The sequence below is a fragment of the Bradysia coprophila genome, unplaced genomic scaffold (assembly GCF_014529535.1).
Source record: "Bradysia coprophila strain Holo2 unplaced genomic scaffold, BU_Bcop_v1 contig_350, whole genome shotgun sequence".
Lineage (NCBI taxonomy): Eukaryota > Metazoa > Arthropoda > Insecta > Diptera > Sciaridae > Bradysia > Bradysia coprophila.
Genome location: NW_023503608.1, coordinates 12001956 through 12019619, shown reverse-complemented (window position 1 = coordinate 12019619; position 17664 = coordinate 12001956). Strand labels below are relative to the sequence as shown.

At 34.3% G+C, this 17664-nt stretch overlaps 1 protein-coding gene across 1 annotated transcript; it reads left to right on the top strand.

Moving 5' to 3' along the window:
- Positions 1–11670: 11670 nt before the first annotated feature.
- LOC119081039 (hexokinase type 2-like) lies at positions 11671–16840 on the top strand. The gene is made up of 9 exons (XM_037189739.1): positions 11671–11887; positions 14436–14598; positions 15006–15190; positions 15251–15424; positions 15476–15575; positions 15633–15819; positions 15878–16217; positions 16275–16406; positions 16467–16840. Exons 1-9 carry the CDS (start codon positions 11852–11854, stop codon positions 16506–16508), a joined length of 1359 nt encoding a protein of 452 aa, XP_037045634.1. The 5' UTR covers positions 11671–11851; the 3' UTR covers positions 16509–16840.
- The last annotated feature ends 824 nt before the right edge of the window (positions 16841–17664 follow it).

Sequence of the window (17664 nt, the reverse complement as noted above, 5' to 3'; positions counted from 1 at the left end):
TTTAGAATGTAAAGGGTGATCAAACATATTTAAATGTTCAAAAGAAATGCTAAAAACCCGCTGGTTACTTTTTCGATAATTTTTTTTTGTCTTGCAAACTTTTACTACTTCCTCTACCAAAATCATCAAAGATGTCCTTAATTAAACAAAGAAAGCCTAATACAACATTCCAATGTTTCGGGAAGTATTGATGGCGTTATAAACACAAATGAAAATAGAAGAGTACTTAAATTTATATACATTGATGAATGCTGGACACTCCAATCATATGAAATTTTATAAATTTTATAAATGAAATATTTAATCTCAGCTTGAGGTTGAGCTTGAAAATGCTCAATTCCATGTCCGTACTTTTATAATTATATGGAATTTTGTAAATTATTTTTTAACAATATGTAACATCAAAATCAACAACAATTTTTTATGTGTAAATAACAATTCAAATCTAAATTAATTTATTTGATTTGTGCGTATAGTAACAAGCAGCAACTACAATAATAGTAAGAAACTTCTATTAAATAGATTGTAGAAATTGTTCCAGTGACTCCCGCAAAAATCAGAGATGGCACTGCCGTCGAGTCTGTCTTTTGAGATACGTTTAAAAAAAAAAAAAATTTGTTAAGAATTTTAGATTTTCGATCCATTGTCCATGAAACTACTGTTCGGACGAAGTGACAGAAGACCGACTTGCCGATAGCGTCAATCATTGACGGGCCTGTGAATTAGTGCTCAAATCCACAATCTATCACTGTTTTGGAATTAGGACCTCCAACGATTGCAATTCAATTCATTTTATTAATTCCATTCCACATGCGTCACGAGTGAATTGATTTCGCATGCAACAATAATTATGGATGGTATAAATTCTTAACGGTTAACTTGCCAATATTTTCCTCTAAATAACTTGTTCAGTTCATGGGTTTCACATTGCATCAGCAAAGTAAAGATTTAAGAAAGTGCAACCTTAAAACCCATTTTTCCATTTCAATTTTATCCATTAAATTCAAAGGTTATTGTTGTTCAAATAATAGGTTGTTAAGCGGAAAGTTCCCTATTCTTCTAAAATTCAGTCAAGTAACGAGCCGAACCAGTCCAATTAGAGATTGCTTTCCTGACTTCGGTATGTTTTATGTAAATAAAGTCTGCAGGTGATTGCACGATGTTTAGATGTATTGGGACAATCATCGATTTAGAAATATGGACGAGTACTGAGGTGCACGTTTTTCAATTAATTTTTCGGTATTTTTGATGCTGAGGTGTCCTAGCATACATGCAATTACCGGAAGAGTTTATATACCGGGAGTTTATCGAACATTATTTAAGCTCTCGAATACATAATGGAATTTAGAAGGCATACTGGTTGATTTTTGTGAAAAATGTTTGTCAGAAACGTCTAATCATCTGTTCATGGACAATGGGCTCTGCCTTCTGTTGTCTTATATAATAAGAATATGTACGTTAAAACAAATGAAGTACAAGATTTCGCTACTTAAGATTCATTAAACAAAGGAAGTAACAGATTTATCGCGATACGTTGACATTTCTCAAGCAACAATAAATTTACCGTGTGAATTTAAACTTTTGCAGCGAACACAATTCACTTCGCCACTTGTCCTACAAGTCGAAATAAATAAAAATAAAACTGAAACTTTCATTTGATCATGTATTGATCACATCAACATGGCAGAAGTGTTTACCCAGAATCAATTATTTCAATTATATGTCCTCTTGCTCATAACCCTATCTCATAATTTCGTATTAGGCTCTTTCATTATGAATTCAATTAAAAAAAATTCATTATTTAAATCTCTAAAAAAATTATTTTAAATTCTAGTCCTACACTCACGGAATTTTGAAAACCGACACATTTTGTGTTTCGTGGTTTCCTGGTTTTTTGTGAATTTTGAATGTGTTTTGAAAACCAGAAACTGAACTAAAACACAGAAACAGAAAATGTGTCGGTTTTCCAAATTCCGTGAGTGTAACTGTTAAAATGAACGTCATTTCATTAGGTAGAGAATCGACAAATGAATTGATAGAAAATCAATTCAAAATTGTCATTTGCTGTTTTTCGTACAGTCAACATTATTTACTTAAAAAGTGAATTCCGTTCTCATTTTCTCAAACCAATCAACCTGTCTACTTCATCTATATACTGCTTAACAATCAAGTATTACACAATAAATGAAATGAAATCTGAATTGTTTGAAGATTTGGTTCCGGAAATTGAAAATTGTATACTCAAAAATTCCTCATTGAAACTATCTTCCTGTTGTTGTTTAAGGTAAATATTTTGCCGATATAAATGTACTGACTTTGCAGATATTATAATTTAAAAAAACTCAGCTTCATTTAAAGTATAGCAAAATATTTCCCGTTCGTTTCAGCAAAAACAAACATTCGAATATTATCGATAATTATTATGCAAAAATTAAATTAAATTAAATTTGTCTATGATAACATTTTGATATAATAATATATTTATATGGGAAATATAACAAACACACACGACACATACACACCACAAAATAACTATATTTACATAAAAAAATGTACTTTTGTATTTAAATGAAAATTAAAATAAAAATAAATTTTTGTGATGAAATTGACTCATTTTATTCAATTTAGACGTTTGTCGGTCTCGCTGTTTTATATTTTCCGCATTCCAAATTCATTACGTCTCAAGGTACTATTTTCATTCTATGCAAATTTCCGGAATTCCGCGTCAGTGTAATTTTATCAGCTTTTTTTTGGAATGTAGAATTATTCCAACTTGGAAACTTTCCCTGGTAAATTTTCAAGTTCGAAACTTTTGAATTTGGAAACGTTGTGGTGGTCTAAAAAGTTTGAAAGTTTGTTAAAGATGCATTGGCCCGGGGGCTCAAAGTAAACAATGAAGGTAATGCAAACCTTTAGCGGGTTAATAACATTTTACTGAAATGAAATGGTGAATTTAACTGAAACGCCAATCATCTTTCAACATTGCCAATATGGTCCCAATATCGGGATGATATCTTGCGCACCAAGTTTTGAAATGTTCATGAAACAAATTTTTATTTAAGCTGACCAAGAAGTCACATTCCGAACAAACACTTCGGTATATCAATAACTAAGAGGGATTATTTTGAAAAACAGAATCTTGAAATTTTCCATTGGACTTTTTTATATGTGCCTAGATTGGTATTGGTCCCTAGAACCTAAAACCATTTTTTTAAAAATTCTTCGAAGCTTGTGTACTTTCAGGAGAAGTAGAGCTTACGGAAGTTTGGTAGCATCTACGATGAATTATGTGAAGTTGAAATGTTTAAGTGTTTATATTGCATCGGATATGCTAGCAAACTTCCGTAAGCTCTACTTCTCCTGAAAGTACATGCAATTACCTTTCATATGACACCCCACACGACTATGTACGTTTCGTGTATCTCGAGAAATTTCTGTAAGAAAAGTGTGAGATTTCAGTCTTTTTTCGGTTGAAAACTTCAACTGCACTTGTCTCAGAGTGGATGAATTTTAAACCCAATAAGACCCTATTTGCCCAAGAAGTACATGCAATTACCTTTCTAATGACACCCCACACGACCCCAGTTTTCAATCACCTCCCACCAGCCACACAAGCTTCGAAGAATTTTTTGGAAAGTGGTTTTAGGTTCTAGGGACTAATACCAATGTAGGCACATATAAAAAAGTCCAATGCAAAATGCATTCGATTTCAAGATTCTGTTTTTCAAAAGAATCCCTCTCATTTTTTAGCATCAAATTTCATTTTATTCATAACAGTTGCATGAAATCCTTAGCAATGCGCAAGAAGTGACGTGAATGGAACGAAAAATGATGTCACCGGAACGAAAAGTAAAAAATTGGTCGTTTTGGCTCTATCTGGTAAAAGAATGTGACGTTTTTGGTCCGCCTGAATGAAAGAATATTTTTCTACCATAAAAGTCACTCAAATGAAAATTTGATCAGTTAAGCTACTCTTATTGTACTGTATGTTTAGTTTATACACAATTGAGTAGTCGAACGGTTGTATTAGCGTACGTGGTTGATATACCCTAGATTTTTATTTCGAGGAATTTTTTGAATTGTACATTTCAAGTAAACTAGCCAAAACAATGCGGAAATGAAAAAGCAGTATGGAAATAAAAAGAACCAGTGCCGAAAATCTTACATTTCCACGCTCGGTTGCAGAAAAATATTTTCACACTGAGTGAATCTTATTATAAATACAGTAGATGCGATGCTGAGAGGAATATTACAGGGAACGTTCTTCAAAGATTTCGCGAGGTTCCGAGTCTTCAGTTTTGATACAAACCAAATACTATGTCGCCATCTCGTTTCATTCGAATGAAACGCTTGTGATTATTCTTAATAATATTATGGGTTATCCTTAATGACAATAAAAATCGATAATTTGTTTGGTTGCTCCTAGTTCCATCTATTTATTTCGAAGTTTAAAACTTTGCGCTGATAGTTTCGAATAATAAGCCATTGAAAGGAATTTAAAAAATTATTAGATTAATTACAATGCGTTCAATCTATATCTAATGCTAGTTAGATTATTACGAAAATGAATTGGTATTTCGAGCCTTACTTTATATACGGGCAAACTGACTAAAATAAAATTGTTAACATGGCCTTCATGGATTGATTAATATATCCAGGCTAAAGAACAATTTAGCAATTTTGGATAATTATGGACTGAAGATGGTTAGACCACGCTAACCTCTGACCGCGACTGTATCCGGAGGTCGAAACAGCATTTTATCTCCACTCTCGCTTCACGCGATCCATGGGAAAGGGAAGAGTAACTATGCTCTATACTCTGTTTGTTTGGCTTGGTATATTCGTTTTAACTTAATTGTTTCTGCATGTTAGATAACACCACCTCTGGAATTAGTATGTTTTCCAGGTAAAATAAAGTTCTGTATCTTCGGAATATTGAAGTAATGTTGGTTACGAACGAAGAATCGGTAACATGACCTTCATGCAAGTGAATGGGGAATAAGAAAATAGTTGATTGCAAGTAGACGAATGCGAGTTCATTCTCTGAACCTCGCCAAATATATGGTTCAGATCAACTATATGCCGACCGGAAATTGTAAACGAGGAATTTTCTGTGTCGTGCTCATATGTCTTCATTGTCTTTATTAGGATTTCTAGAAATTTTAACAATTTTTACGGTTGTTTAAGCGAAAACTCGGAAGCATAAATTAATATCACCGCACATTCATCCGTCGTACGTTTGAAACATGAGATGTTATGTATTTCTTTGTTGTCATTTTCAAATTTTTATTTTTCCGTTTTTCTTTTTAAAAGTACGGTTAGTTTGCACGTTTCGAAGTTTTAATATGTCATCAAGCATTCACGAAATTTTTCGAAGTGAACAAGGACGCGGTGTCGAAATTGAAAAATGGCTGATTTTAACACAATAAACAGTTTTTAAATTTAATAGTGACGGTAAATGCTCAAATTTTAAGAATGTCGAACCAAATTTCAGTGAAAAATGTGTGCAACAACGTATTAGTGTTACTTTTTTGTGAATTTTTTAATTAAATGCATAGAAGTGTGTACCTAAAGTTTAAATTCTGTACTCTTGCAGAGGTGATTTTAATAGCAAAATTTATTGAATAGAACTCTAAAAAGTGATAATGTGAGACCACATTTCGGTAAAGTAAGGCCAAATTAAGTATTTCGCCTCATCAGAATGTGTTTTCCTACTTTAGTCTTACAGATTTATGTTCCTAAATATTGCTATGAAGCTAATGCTAAATTACGTGCTCGATTAATGTACGAAAATGACACATTGCCGTATGGCATCTGGCAGTCAATTTTAGTGCAGGTAAGGTACAAACGCTTCGGGTTCTCATTTGACACCCCAAAACCACATAGCAAATTTTTACAAGTTTGCTGTGGTACAATCCCAAGATACAGAAACTATCTTGTACTCCAAAATGACCGCGAGGTTTAACAGATCTATTGATTGATACGTTGTATGGATGTCAAGGGATATGACGAAATACGAATCATTCAAACGCTACAACCTGCAACGCCAGAACGAGTTCAGTCACATGGTGGCATGGCGATTTATACGAAGAGGCAACTCATGGCCTATGGTGATTAGACACTTGCTATTACCTAAAACTAATAGCCGTAACCGTAACAAAGTCGGAAATATCAAAAAACCCAACATTCGCTTTCTCCATAAAAGAAACCATATCGACATAATGTCAATAGTAGAAAGAGCTACAACATGACAATGTTGATAGCGCCATCTTTGGGAAAATGTACAGGTCAATTAGTGATGGTTGTGGTATTCGCATACCACCCACGGCTTGGAGAATTCACAACGTATGGGACGTTAACACACGGTCGATTTGTGAACAATCTAAGTCGGGAGAGATATGATGTAAAATCACAGTCCATATGATCAAGAGACTTGTACAATAGCACAACAGGCCCATCTGAGGCTTAGGTGCTGGGCTTACACCCTCCCATCTAATCTAATCTAATCTAATCTAAATATTGCTATTTTTTCTTCAATTTTTGGTTTGTGTCTGAGCTGAACGCTCGGAACCTCTTAAAACAAATTTCTTAAAAGTTTCTTAAAAGTTTTGAAAGTTTGACAAAGATCTCAAAAGCAGAACTGCTGAATTTCTTAAAGTCAAGTCAAGAATAGTCCCTGACCTAGCGCTGCATTTATCCTCTAGGGTTTTGCATAATTTGAGCGAAACACAGTGATAAACATCGTAGATTTTTAAACGATAGGGGCGTACCAAAACGTGTCTTACACCTAATAGAGTAACATATTCGATAACTTTACTAGTGAGACGCGTGTGATATAAAATTCAGAGTGTCACATATGAGATTCTATTGTTATAGTTTCAACAACAGCACCTTAAGTAAATTGATTTGCAAATTTACTTCAAAATAAATTATTTCTACATTTTCAAAGAGTGTACGGAAAAGCTTACCGAAAGCTCTCAAAGATATTCTCGAAAATTTCATAGTCTCTTTTGCGCATTATATAAAGTATGTACATTAGAGCAATCCACAACTCTGCAAACTAATTGCAATTAAAATTCTATTTCAAATATTTAATTCAGATATTTCCAACAATACACACATGCCGGAAAATTGTGTTTCTTCAAATAATATCTTTTGTTTACAAAATGCGCGATATTACATCAGACAAAAACCTCATAGAAGAGGAAGGGTGATGCAAGTTCTTTTCTTACAAAAGTATTGATATCAGAAAGGGTGCTCAAAGCTCCGATACGCAATAATTTAATTTTACAACGAGTTGTTCATATTATAAACAAATTGCGCCACAAATGGCAGATGATGAGGACAACAAATATATAGCAAAGATTTATAGATATAGATTTTTCTTAAAAGCGTGTAACAGCTTCATAATGTGAAAGTTGGTAAAATTCAGCATTTCAGAATGGGTCAAACCTGACCATTTCCATACAAAAATCTATACTTTGAATGCAATATCTTGGAAAGTTTATCAATTTTAACATGTGATACTCTTTCATCAATATTTCTTGTACAGGATCAAGCATGGCATATTTGGTATTGTTGTAAAGCCGAGACCCCAGGCTATCACATTAGCAACACATTGATATGAAATAATCCTACCAGAAAGGTATAGAAGTGGCCAAAGTTTGCCGAGAGTAGCCTGACAGTACAATTTCTTAAAATGTAACAGAGAACTTCGATTCAAAAATATTTGTTTTGCTATTCGAAAGGGATTGCAAAACTAGTCTTCGATTACCATTTAGAGACTTCCTCAGTTGCTTCGTAAGGGAGATATCAGTCTTTCAATATAGTGAAATTTTGACTTTCAGCTGCTATTGCTCTATGAAGATAATGTCGAGAGCAACAATTTTTACATTGTAAGTCTTAGAATTTGTCCCTCTATCAATTCCAATGTCAGTCTTAAGTCCTCAGTGTTTCACAAGCCCTGGCTGGCGCTGATGCTGGTTCTCAGAAACAGCTCAGGGGATTTTGCTAAAACTTGTTTACTTGAATAGCACTTCCCTCCTCCAACTCACTTATGAAAAACCCGGGATGTTACCTTACACTTTTATTTAAAGGTCGTTCAGCCCCACCGAGCGCAGGTGAATGCGAGCATTGATAAAACGTTTGTGTAAAGCAGTTACCGTGGGAAACGGAATATCCGAAATGAGTTTTGGTTTATCAGCAAAACTCAATGAAATTTGACTTTCAAGCCAGTCTTTCCACCGATAAAGAGAAAGCGGTAACCCACCACAGTCTGGTTTGGATTTTGCAAAAATATTAAAAACTTTAATAGGACACATTATATTAAATTTTAAATGAAAAACGAACCTTTCAGTCCAATGCCTCCCGCGTTCTATAAAATACCGAACTCCATGTTTTGAACTATTTGCACAAAACTCCTGGACAAACGTTCGCATGCCCTGTTCAGAAATCATTAAATTGAGATGTGATGAATTTTATTCGGAAAAAATCGATGTTTCCGATTTGAAAACTCTTACTCGTAATTGGTTTTCACTTAAAATGTTGGAAAAGAATTTCCAACTCTCTTTTATCCACTTCATTTGAAGTTGAAGTAAAATCGGTGAATTCTTCTAAAGTTGTGAAAGAATATGTAGTTTGATGTGTTATAGGTCATGGTCTGGACACTATTTAATTTTTTTTAAACACAACTTTGAATTGATGCAATGGACATTTTAGCTTATTGAAAATGTTTGCAGTGGGAGTTGCGGGAAGTGGAACTACTACATGAATTGTAAGACATAAATTATTTGCTGTAATATTTACGTGTACACAACTAAATCTGTTCTCTTTCGGATGGATCAGTTCGTAATAGCGTATTCACCTCTGTCCAAATGTTTATTTAGACACTTGGGGTTATACCATTCGCCTTAGGCTCATGCAATAACTCCCCAAGTGTCTAAATAAACATGTGGACAGAGGTGAATAATCTACTAATCTTGATTTTCAAATTTACAACACTTGGACTTTAAGCATGCGCTTGCAACGCTTTCTACAAAATTTCAACAAAATATAAATCATTCATCAGAATTAATCAATTTGTATTCATGTGCTTGATTTAAAAGAAAAAAATGATTGGGTATTCTGAAAGATCATCATTTCATCACTTTCAACTGTCCAAATACACCATCGCACCTTGCACAGAAATAATAGTGGTAAAATATTCACCTCGAAGGAAAATGATACTCATACAGCGTCACTTCAGAATAGGTCAAATCTGATCATTTCCACACAAAATTCTATACTTTGAAATGCAATATCTCGGCCGAATTTTAACCAATTTTAACGTGCTCGATAGCTCGTTGACCTTGTACCTTAGTTCCTTAGTATCTAATTTTTTTTAAATAGTACATTACCTACCTGCTTCCAAATCTTTATTTTGGCCAGTGGGAAGTTTATAGCCTGATCTCAGCCGACGGCAAGGGTTAGGTACTATATTTCATCTGCGTGTGCGAAAAATCACATTACCTCCCTAAAAACTGATAGGTAATGGAGCCATTACCTGTCTGTTTTTCGTACTAACAGATAAATTTTTGTATAGAGTGGACTTGCGTCACAGCGTTTTACTAGCGTGGTGCCATGATGCAGACATTTTGCTGTACCGTTTCGGAATCGAGAATAGCTACCGACAGTTTTAACATATCTATTTAACATAAATGCGTTTGCAGTTCACAAATTTTCGAATCAATATTAGGTACATTTCCAGCAAATCGATAATGCAATCTAAAAGTGTTTTATTAGGGGTGTGCGATGGGTTAGGAACCGAGACTGGCTTAGTCCACAAAAAATTGTTTTCATCCCTAGATGTCAAAAATCGATTTTAAAATTTTTTTAAAATTGATTTACAACTTACGTAAAATCAAAGAAGCTAAATTTTCGAGTTTTCAGTTGCCCACAAATTTTGACCTCTAACCAAAAATTTACTTTTAAATTTTTTTAGCTGATTAGTCTTACAATCGCTAAACCGAACTGGTGTGCATACGTTATTTTGCACCAGCTGGACCCATTTGGAATTGTATGTGACCAGCTGGTGCAAAATAACGTATGCACACCAGTTCGGTTTAGCGATTGTATTCGACTAATTGGGGTCCAATTTAACTGGAAAAAATAAAAACCGAAAGAAGTTTGTCGAAAAAGTATGTTTCGTGAGTCGTCAAAGTTCGCCGACTATGAAAAATTGAGTGGCCCACTCGAGCAAAAATTTAATCATTTTCCAGATGAATTTAAGAACTTTCAAGTTGAAGATCCACTCAATTTTTCATAGTCAGCGAACTTTGACGACTCACGAAACATACTTTTTCGACAAACGTCTTACGGTTTTTATTTTTTCCAGTTAAATTGGACCCCAATTAGTCGAATAAGACTAATCAGCTAACAAAAATCTCAAAGTAAATTTTTGGTAGAGGTCAAAATATGTGGGCAACCGAAAACTCGAAAATTTAGCTTCTTTGATTTTACGCAAGTTGTAAATCAATTTTTAAAAAAAATTCAAATCGATTTTTGACATCTAGGGATCCCTAACCCATTGCACACCCCTAGTGTTTTATAGACAAAACATTTCCTTATAAATTTGAATGACAAATGAGGCTTGTTTGAATGACATTCACAATTTTCTTTTGCCAAAGTTTGTTAAAAATTCATCATGAAATTTTGATTTTTGATGTTTGGCAAAGAATTTTTCCCCGTAACGGCGAATGAATGCATTTTCAACGACGACAAAAGCGTTGAGCTCCTTTAATATGGTGTTTCAAAAACCATTGAAGTAGAAGATTTTCGAACAAAACAACCTCAGGACACCTGTTGAACAAAGTCAAAATCTAAGCTTTAAACTAAAGAAGTCAGGGCCTATTGTTTGGAATTTAATTTACTGAAATTAGAGAAAGGTAATAAAATTCCCAATAATAGGCCCTGGAAGAAGTAACACATTTTTTAGATAAGTTTCTCGTTTGTAAAACGTTAATAAAGATTTAAAGCTGAAAGGTACAGTTTTCGTATACATTTTCTGATTCGAAGGAAAAAACGAGGTGAATAGACCCATCTAAACGCGACTTTTCATTTTTTACACCGAGACTTATATAAACGATTCTAAATGTTAAACGCGCCGAAACATGAAAAGTATGATTTTCAATGTAGATAACATGCAATAGTCATTTACATTACAAGGAATAAAACATTGAAAAATTGAGTTTTGTGTGATTTTATTCATCCGAGGCGAAGCCGAGGTCCATAAAGTCACGCAAACTTAACTTTCACGTTTATCCCGAGTTTTGTAATCGATTTTAAATGATACAGCTGTTGAAAGTTCATTAAATTCGATGAAACGAACCACTTTCGACCCGCCACCATGTAAAACTAATTTAATTCAATTTAGATATTTAATTCATTTAAACTTTGTCTAGTCTCACTGTAGACGATGAACTGGTGAATGAGTCTCTCAGGCTTAAAAAAGTTTTTCTTGTAAAGTGATTGTTTCTTCAGTCAACAACTGACTGACAAATCCAACATTCACTTTCATCACACCCATATTAACGAAAAATTCGTTCCATCGAATTTCATTTCTAAATTGTTATCTGGTTGTACAGTTTTATTTAGTCATTATCTAATTCAATTGACTTCCACATAACTCAATTTAAATTTTTGATAAACCAGTCGTATATTCGGTGCTCTTGTGATACACACATATAGTGTGAATTCAGCTCGACTTTCTCGAACGAGTTGATTAAATGGTGAAAACTTTTAATATTTTAATTAAGTAACATTAGATGAAGAGTTGATAAAAGTTATTCGGTTAACTGAAGGTGTTTCGTACTGTATGAAAATGGCTAAAACTGAAGGAGTATCGCCACAGGTTGGTTAAAAAGTTTTTACTTTAAGCACCCCCGTTGCAATGTTCCATATCTAAATAATAATCAATTATTAATGTTTATTCCTGATGCAACGTATTCAATGTTGAATTGACAATTTTGGAAACTTGGGTAAAACATTACAGAGCATAGGTCCATTTCAAATGTGACTCTTCATTCTTCATACATTCAGCATTTGCTTTAAGCAAATTGTTTTAATTGATCAGTTCGGATGACAGTTACTCGGATAATTACTTCAGTAAAACCAGTTGGTATATTTACATTGAACTATTAATTAAAATGTTCAATGTATCTGTGACATCAGGGACCGACAAAGTTATACACAAAGTTTATACAGAAAATAAGATATACTAAAATGTTGGTAGACTACCAATGGTAGTGTAGCCTAAACAAAGAATGAAACACCACAATATGCTCGTTATTATTTTGTCACTATCTCAATCGGTCTGATAAATATAAGTTTTTCTTCATTGTCATAGATTTCCTGTCGGTATTCGTAAAAATGTTGCATTTTATATCAGTGTGCTGTGCATCTGAACACGGCATCTGAATTGCTTCGATGGCTTTTTGTGGAGAAATTGTATATACAATCTTTATAATAAGATGTGATTTTTATTGAAGTCGAAATAAAAAATTATCCAGAGAAAAATTATTTCCGCTGACACCTCCAGACACAGCGGCAATATATACAATTTGCTACTGTCAATATTTTATATCTTAGAGCAGTTGACATTCGAAGTTTCTTTATTCTGACGATTATGAATGATACGCTACCCACACTCATAAAAAAATATGTTAAAATGCCAGAATTTAGTTAGAAAGCTCTAAGGAAATGACTGCAGAATTAATATCCGAGTGGAAACCATATGTCTTGATGTTTCGAATATCGAATTGTAATATGTTGTAGCTACATTTAATATTGTTATCAATTGAAGAGAAATACAAGCTTCAATTAAAGATGCAAGGTCATCAAATCATCTGTTATCGAAAACAAGGACAACAATTAATGATCAGGTCCAAACAATGAATGTTGCAGCAAAATTAATGTTAAAATTAATGTGAAAGATTTGATTTTAGTCTTACGAAAATGATCAAATCAAATGAAGTAATAGATTCGATAACTGTCCTTATGAGACAAGTTCATTGTTTTCTACAACTAAAAAGTTGATATGCTATGAAGTAGTAGACTTTGTTGATTTCTCTGTTATTCTGAAGAATGAATTTGCGAAAACTTGATCCAGCTTGAATGAAAATGAAATTCAAGCCACATCCGATCCGAACAATTATGTGAAACAACTTTTTTCTGGTTGTCTTTTGTTTTTAGCAGTAGAGTTGTAAAAGTGATCTGTGTCACATGTTGAAAAATATTTCTTTGTGAACTAAAAGTTGAATTATTTCGCCAATAAACACACGATTTATTTGGAAGTGTGCAGGTTTATAGTGCTTAGAAAGACGCTGCGATACATACCCAAAGAAGGTCAAAAGGTCCGTGTGTGGAAGCGCTGGACATTGAAAATCAGTATATTGTTTTCGGTTTCGGACAGCAGCGACCAAACAAGTTTGACAATGGATAGTAGAGAGTAGTCCACCAAGTAGTCTATGTGAAGAATAATTATGGAGGGAAAAAAATGCCAGAAAATTCATTCCAACAGTCTTCATCCTCTTTCTTCGCATTGACTACGAAGAGTCATTAGTGTTGCCAGTAAAAACAGTTTCAGGGCTCAATTTGAAGAGTGATTTACTATTTTATCACATTCAATGCGAAGAAAGAGGATGAAGACTGTTGGAATGAATTTTCTGGCATTTTTTTCCCTCCATAATTATTCTTCACAAAGACTTACTGAGTGTCACATTTACTAATAAAAAATACATTCGTCGCGTCTCTACCCACGCGTGTTTGGTATAATTGGAAAGTAGAGACCCGTAGTACCGTTTTTCGTTTTTTAGCTGCTTTATGGCGGCAGATGAGCCCTTAGAAGTTCGCCGGCGTAATCAAATTTTCTCAATTTCCTGTCACAACCTTGGACAGCGACGGCCAACGGCTTCCATAGTATCGTTGGACTCCTGGTGGACTACTCTCTACTATCCATTGTAAAACTTGTTTGGTCGCTGCTGTCGAAGAGATTCCGAAACCGAAAATAATATACTTATTTTCAATATCCAGCGCTTCCACACACGGACCTTTTGACCTTTTTTGGGTATGTATCGCAGCGTCTTTCTAAGCACTATAAACCTGCACACTTCTAAACAAATCGTCTGTTTATTGGCGAAATAATTCAACTTTTAGTTCACAAAGAAATATTTTTCAACATGTGACACAGATCCCTTTTACAACTCTACATAATTCCACATAATTGTCAGGGGAGACTAACGATTCTATTGAGCCATCGATCATTCGGATCGGATGTGGCTTGAATTTCAGTTGTTCGATACCTTGGCAAATTCATTCTAAATAACTTATTCATTTCATCAAACTACTTGCATATGATAAAATGCATCTTAGATGGGAATATTTTCCATATTTTCTTCTAGATTCAAGCAGAGTGCCAAGAGCTGATTATAGATGACAATACAATGTCAAAGCTTGTAAAACTAGTCTTGAAAGAGGTGAATAGAGGGCTCAGTAAGGCAGAAAACATTAACGCAGATATAAAATGCTACGAAACATTTATAAACAACTTGCCGAATGGTGAAGGTAAGTTTTGAAAACTGTCAAGTCTAGTGATTAATAGAGTTATAAATTGCCCGTACATTACGCATTGACTTCTGATGATTAAGGGTTTCAGTTTAGCTATTTTTCGTTTTCAACATTAAAATTTTCGTGTTTAAACACTGCTTTTTTGTAGTGCCATTAACTTTAAATTGAATTTATGTCTGTAATTTATACAGTGAAGGGAACAGGACTATGACCGACCACACGTATAATGAAAATGTCTACTCTGAAAGTTTTATACGAAAATTTATTTTAATGAAAATTTAACGGTAAAAGAGATACGGGTTAGTTAAACGGCAAAATCAATTGATGTCTCCCACATGAAATATGAGTATACGAAACTTCTTCTTCGTATCCGTAACCCATAATGTTAAATTCATGAATTTCAGAACGCGGAAAGTTTCTCGCTCTCGATCTGGGTGGAACGAATTTCCGTGTCCTTCTTATCCATCTTAACGGTGAAAAAGATTTTAAAGTTCAGTCGAAGACTTATGGCATATCAGAGGCATTAATGCTAGGTACCGGTAAACAGCTGTTTGATCATATCGCTGACTGTCTGGCAAACTTTGTGAAGGTATAAAACTATTAAAAGTTTCATAACGTTAATTATATTGAGACCCATCCAAATAATTAGGAACAGGATATTACCTCCGAACGTTTGCCGTTAGGATTTTCATTTTCTTTTGAAATAAAGCAGCTAGCTTTAGAAAAAGCTTTGATGGTCAAATGGGCGAAAGGATTCCACTGTTCAGATGTAGTTGGCGAAGATGTGGTTCATTTACTTAATTCCGCTATTGCCAGACGAGGGGTAGGACGAGACATTTTTCATCAAAAATTGAACTAAAAAAGTTGTTTTCAGGACATCAATGTTGTTGTACGTGCAATTTTGAACGATACTGCTGGTACATTGGTCTCATGTGCTTGGAATTACCAAAATTGCAGGATAGGGGTTGTAGTTGGTGCGTTAAATTCGAAACGATGAAGATTCATTTTCATTTATGAAAAATCTAACACAGGAACGGGGACAAATGCATGTTACGTCGAGAAAATTGAAAATGTAGAAAACTATAGCGGTCCGCCGGGGACTCGTACCGTAATAAGTACAGAATGGGCTGGTTTAGGTGAAAGTGGCGTTTTGGATTTTGTTCGAACCGATTATGACAGAGATGTTGATTTCCATAGTACGAATCGTGGCAGTGAAATGTAAAATCAAATGAACCTACTGCTTATGAAGACATTCAAATTCAACTTTCAATTTTAGATTTGAAAAAATGATTTCAGGGATGTATATGGGGGAGATAGTCCAATTAGCTATACAACGTCTGACAGCAAAGGGTTTACTATTTAAGGGACAGGATTCGGAGCCGTTGAGAACTCGGGGAGAATTCTTAACGAAGTACATATCGGAGATTGAATCTGACGAGTCAGGAACGTATACCAAGTGTATGCATATAATGGACATTTTGCGCTTACACCATGCAACACCACAGGACTGTGTCAATGTTCGCTACATATGTCAATGCGTTTCGAGTCGAGCTGCACATTTACTGTCGGCAGGTGTTGCTGCTTTAATCAATAAAATTGATGAACCAAGTGTGACGGTGAGAGAAAATTGATTAAGAATCGTTTAAAATAGTCATCTGGTATACCATCTTCAGGTTGGTGTCGATGGTTCTGTCTATCGCTTACATCCATCGTTTCATGATCTGATGGTGGAACGTATTCGACAATTTGTCAAACCGGAAATTTCATTCGATGTGGTATCAGCGGAAGATGGCTCTGGGCGAGGGGTAATTTATCTATATTTCGCAAATTAAAATTTTTACGGTTGAATACCACATTTTCATTAGGCAGCCTTAGTTGCGGCAATTGCGTGCCGAGCAGATGAATGACCTAATATTTACGCAGCTGACAATAAATCATGACTAAAGATAAATGAATTTCGTATAGTGTAAAAAGAGACCGTTCAATGAAATGAATCCAAGTTTTGTATTGCATTGTATATACTAAAAGGAAGTCTTTCGACTGTGAACTGTATGGTGTAACGAATAAAACTCGGCATGGAATAAAAATGATGTTTTTCGTCGACCATAACTGTGTTGATGAAATGAATTGTCAGTACGAGAAATACGATACAGTACGAGAAATGGATATCGAGTAAGACTTCATTTCAATTATTTATTTCGTTGTCGTTTTTACTCAATTATATTTTTCCAATAGTTTTCCAGTTTGATCTTTTTTCGGATGTCGTTTATTGTAAAGTCAATTCTCCGTTTTGTTCAGAAAAAGTTTTTGTTCATCTTTATAGTCACAGAAGCCTCAAATGAATGAAGTGTTGTGATAGGACATTCTCTAGGGTGAAAATCAAATTGAAAACCAATTTCTTTTGAAAAGATGCTATGAAAACAGTGACCTGCTCAATACGAAAAGTTATTGCAACCGAATCGATTTTATTTTTATTGCTTTGATTTTTACACAATATGCAATGCAGAGATCGATGTAGATAGTAGATTGGCCCGATCATAAAACATAATATCGCTCTGCAGACTTCTAAGGCATCGACCCTTTGGTTGTCAGTAATGTTGAGCATTCAGTACACAAACACTCACAGGTCCGCGTAGTGAGGTTTCAGAAACGGCAAGCTTATCACAACAAAATCCTTAATAAACATAATGTAACTGTGTCCAAATGTTTATTTTGACGAGTTGGTGATTGTAATCCTTAGTCGAAGGCTAAGAGACTTATAAAATCTATTACTTCACTTAGTAAAATAGGTCATGTATTGCTTGATACAAAATCTATCACTTCAATATTTTGATTATTAGTTTTGCTATATGGTGACCTTTATAAATCGAGTCAGCTTTTGTTTAACAACTTTTGTGGGTTAGGTTTGTGAATTTTGCACAAGCTTTAGCCCTTAAAATAGAAGTCTAGATTTTTGTTAGTCACGCGCTCGTGACTTGGAAAGAAATATCAATATAGTCTACATGTTCGTTTGATAAACAAATTTTGAGTGGAATCATTTAGAAATCACAACAACTGCTCTTT

Bases quoted from the DNA above. Each gene is read 5' to 3' on its own strand.
- LOC119081039 (XM_037189739.1), top strand. From the start codon at position 11,852: ATGAAAATGGCTAAAACTGAAGGAGTATCGCCACAG. The intron at 11,888-14,435 runs GTTGGTTAAAAA...ATTTTCTTCTAG, and splicing joins CTGAAGGAGTATCGCCACAG to ATTCAAGCAGAGTGCCAAGA. The intron at 16,218-16,274 runs GTGAGAGAAAAT...TACCATCTTCAG, and splicing joins TTGATGAACCAAGTGTGACG to GTTGGTGTCGATGGTTCTGT.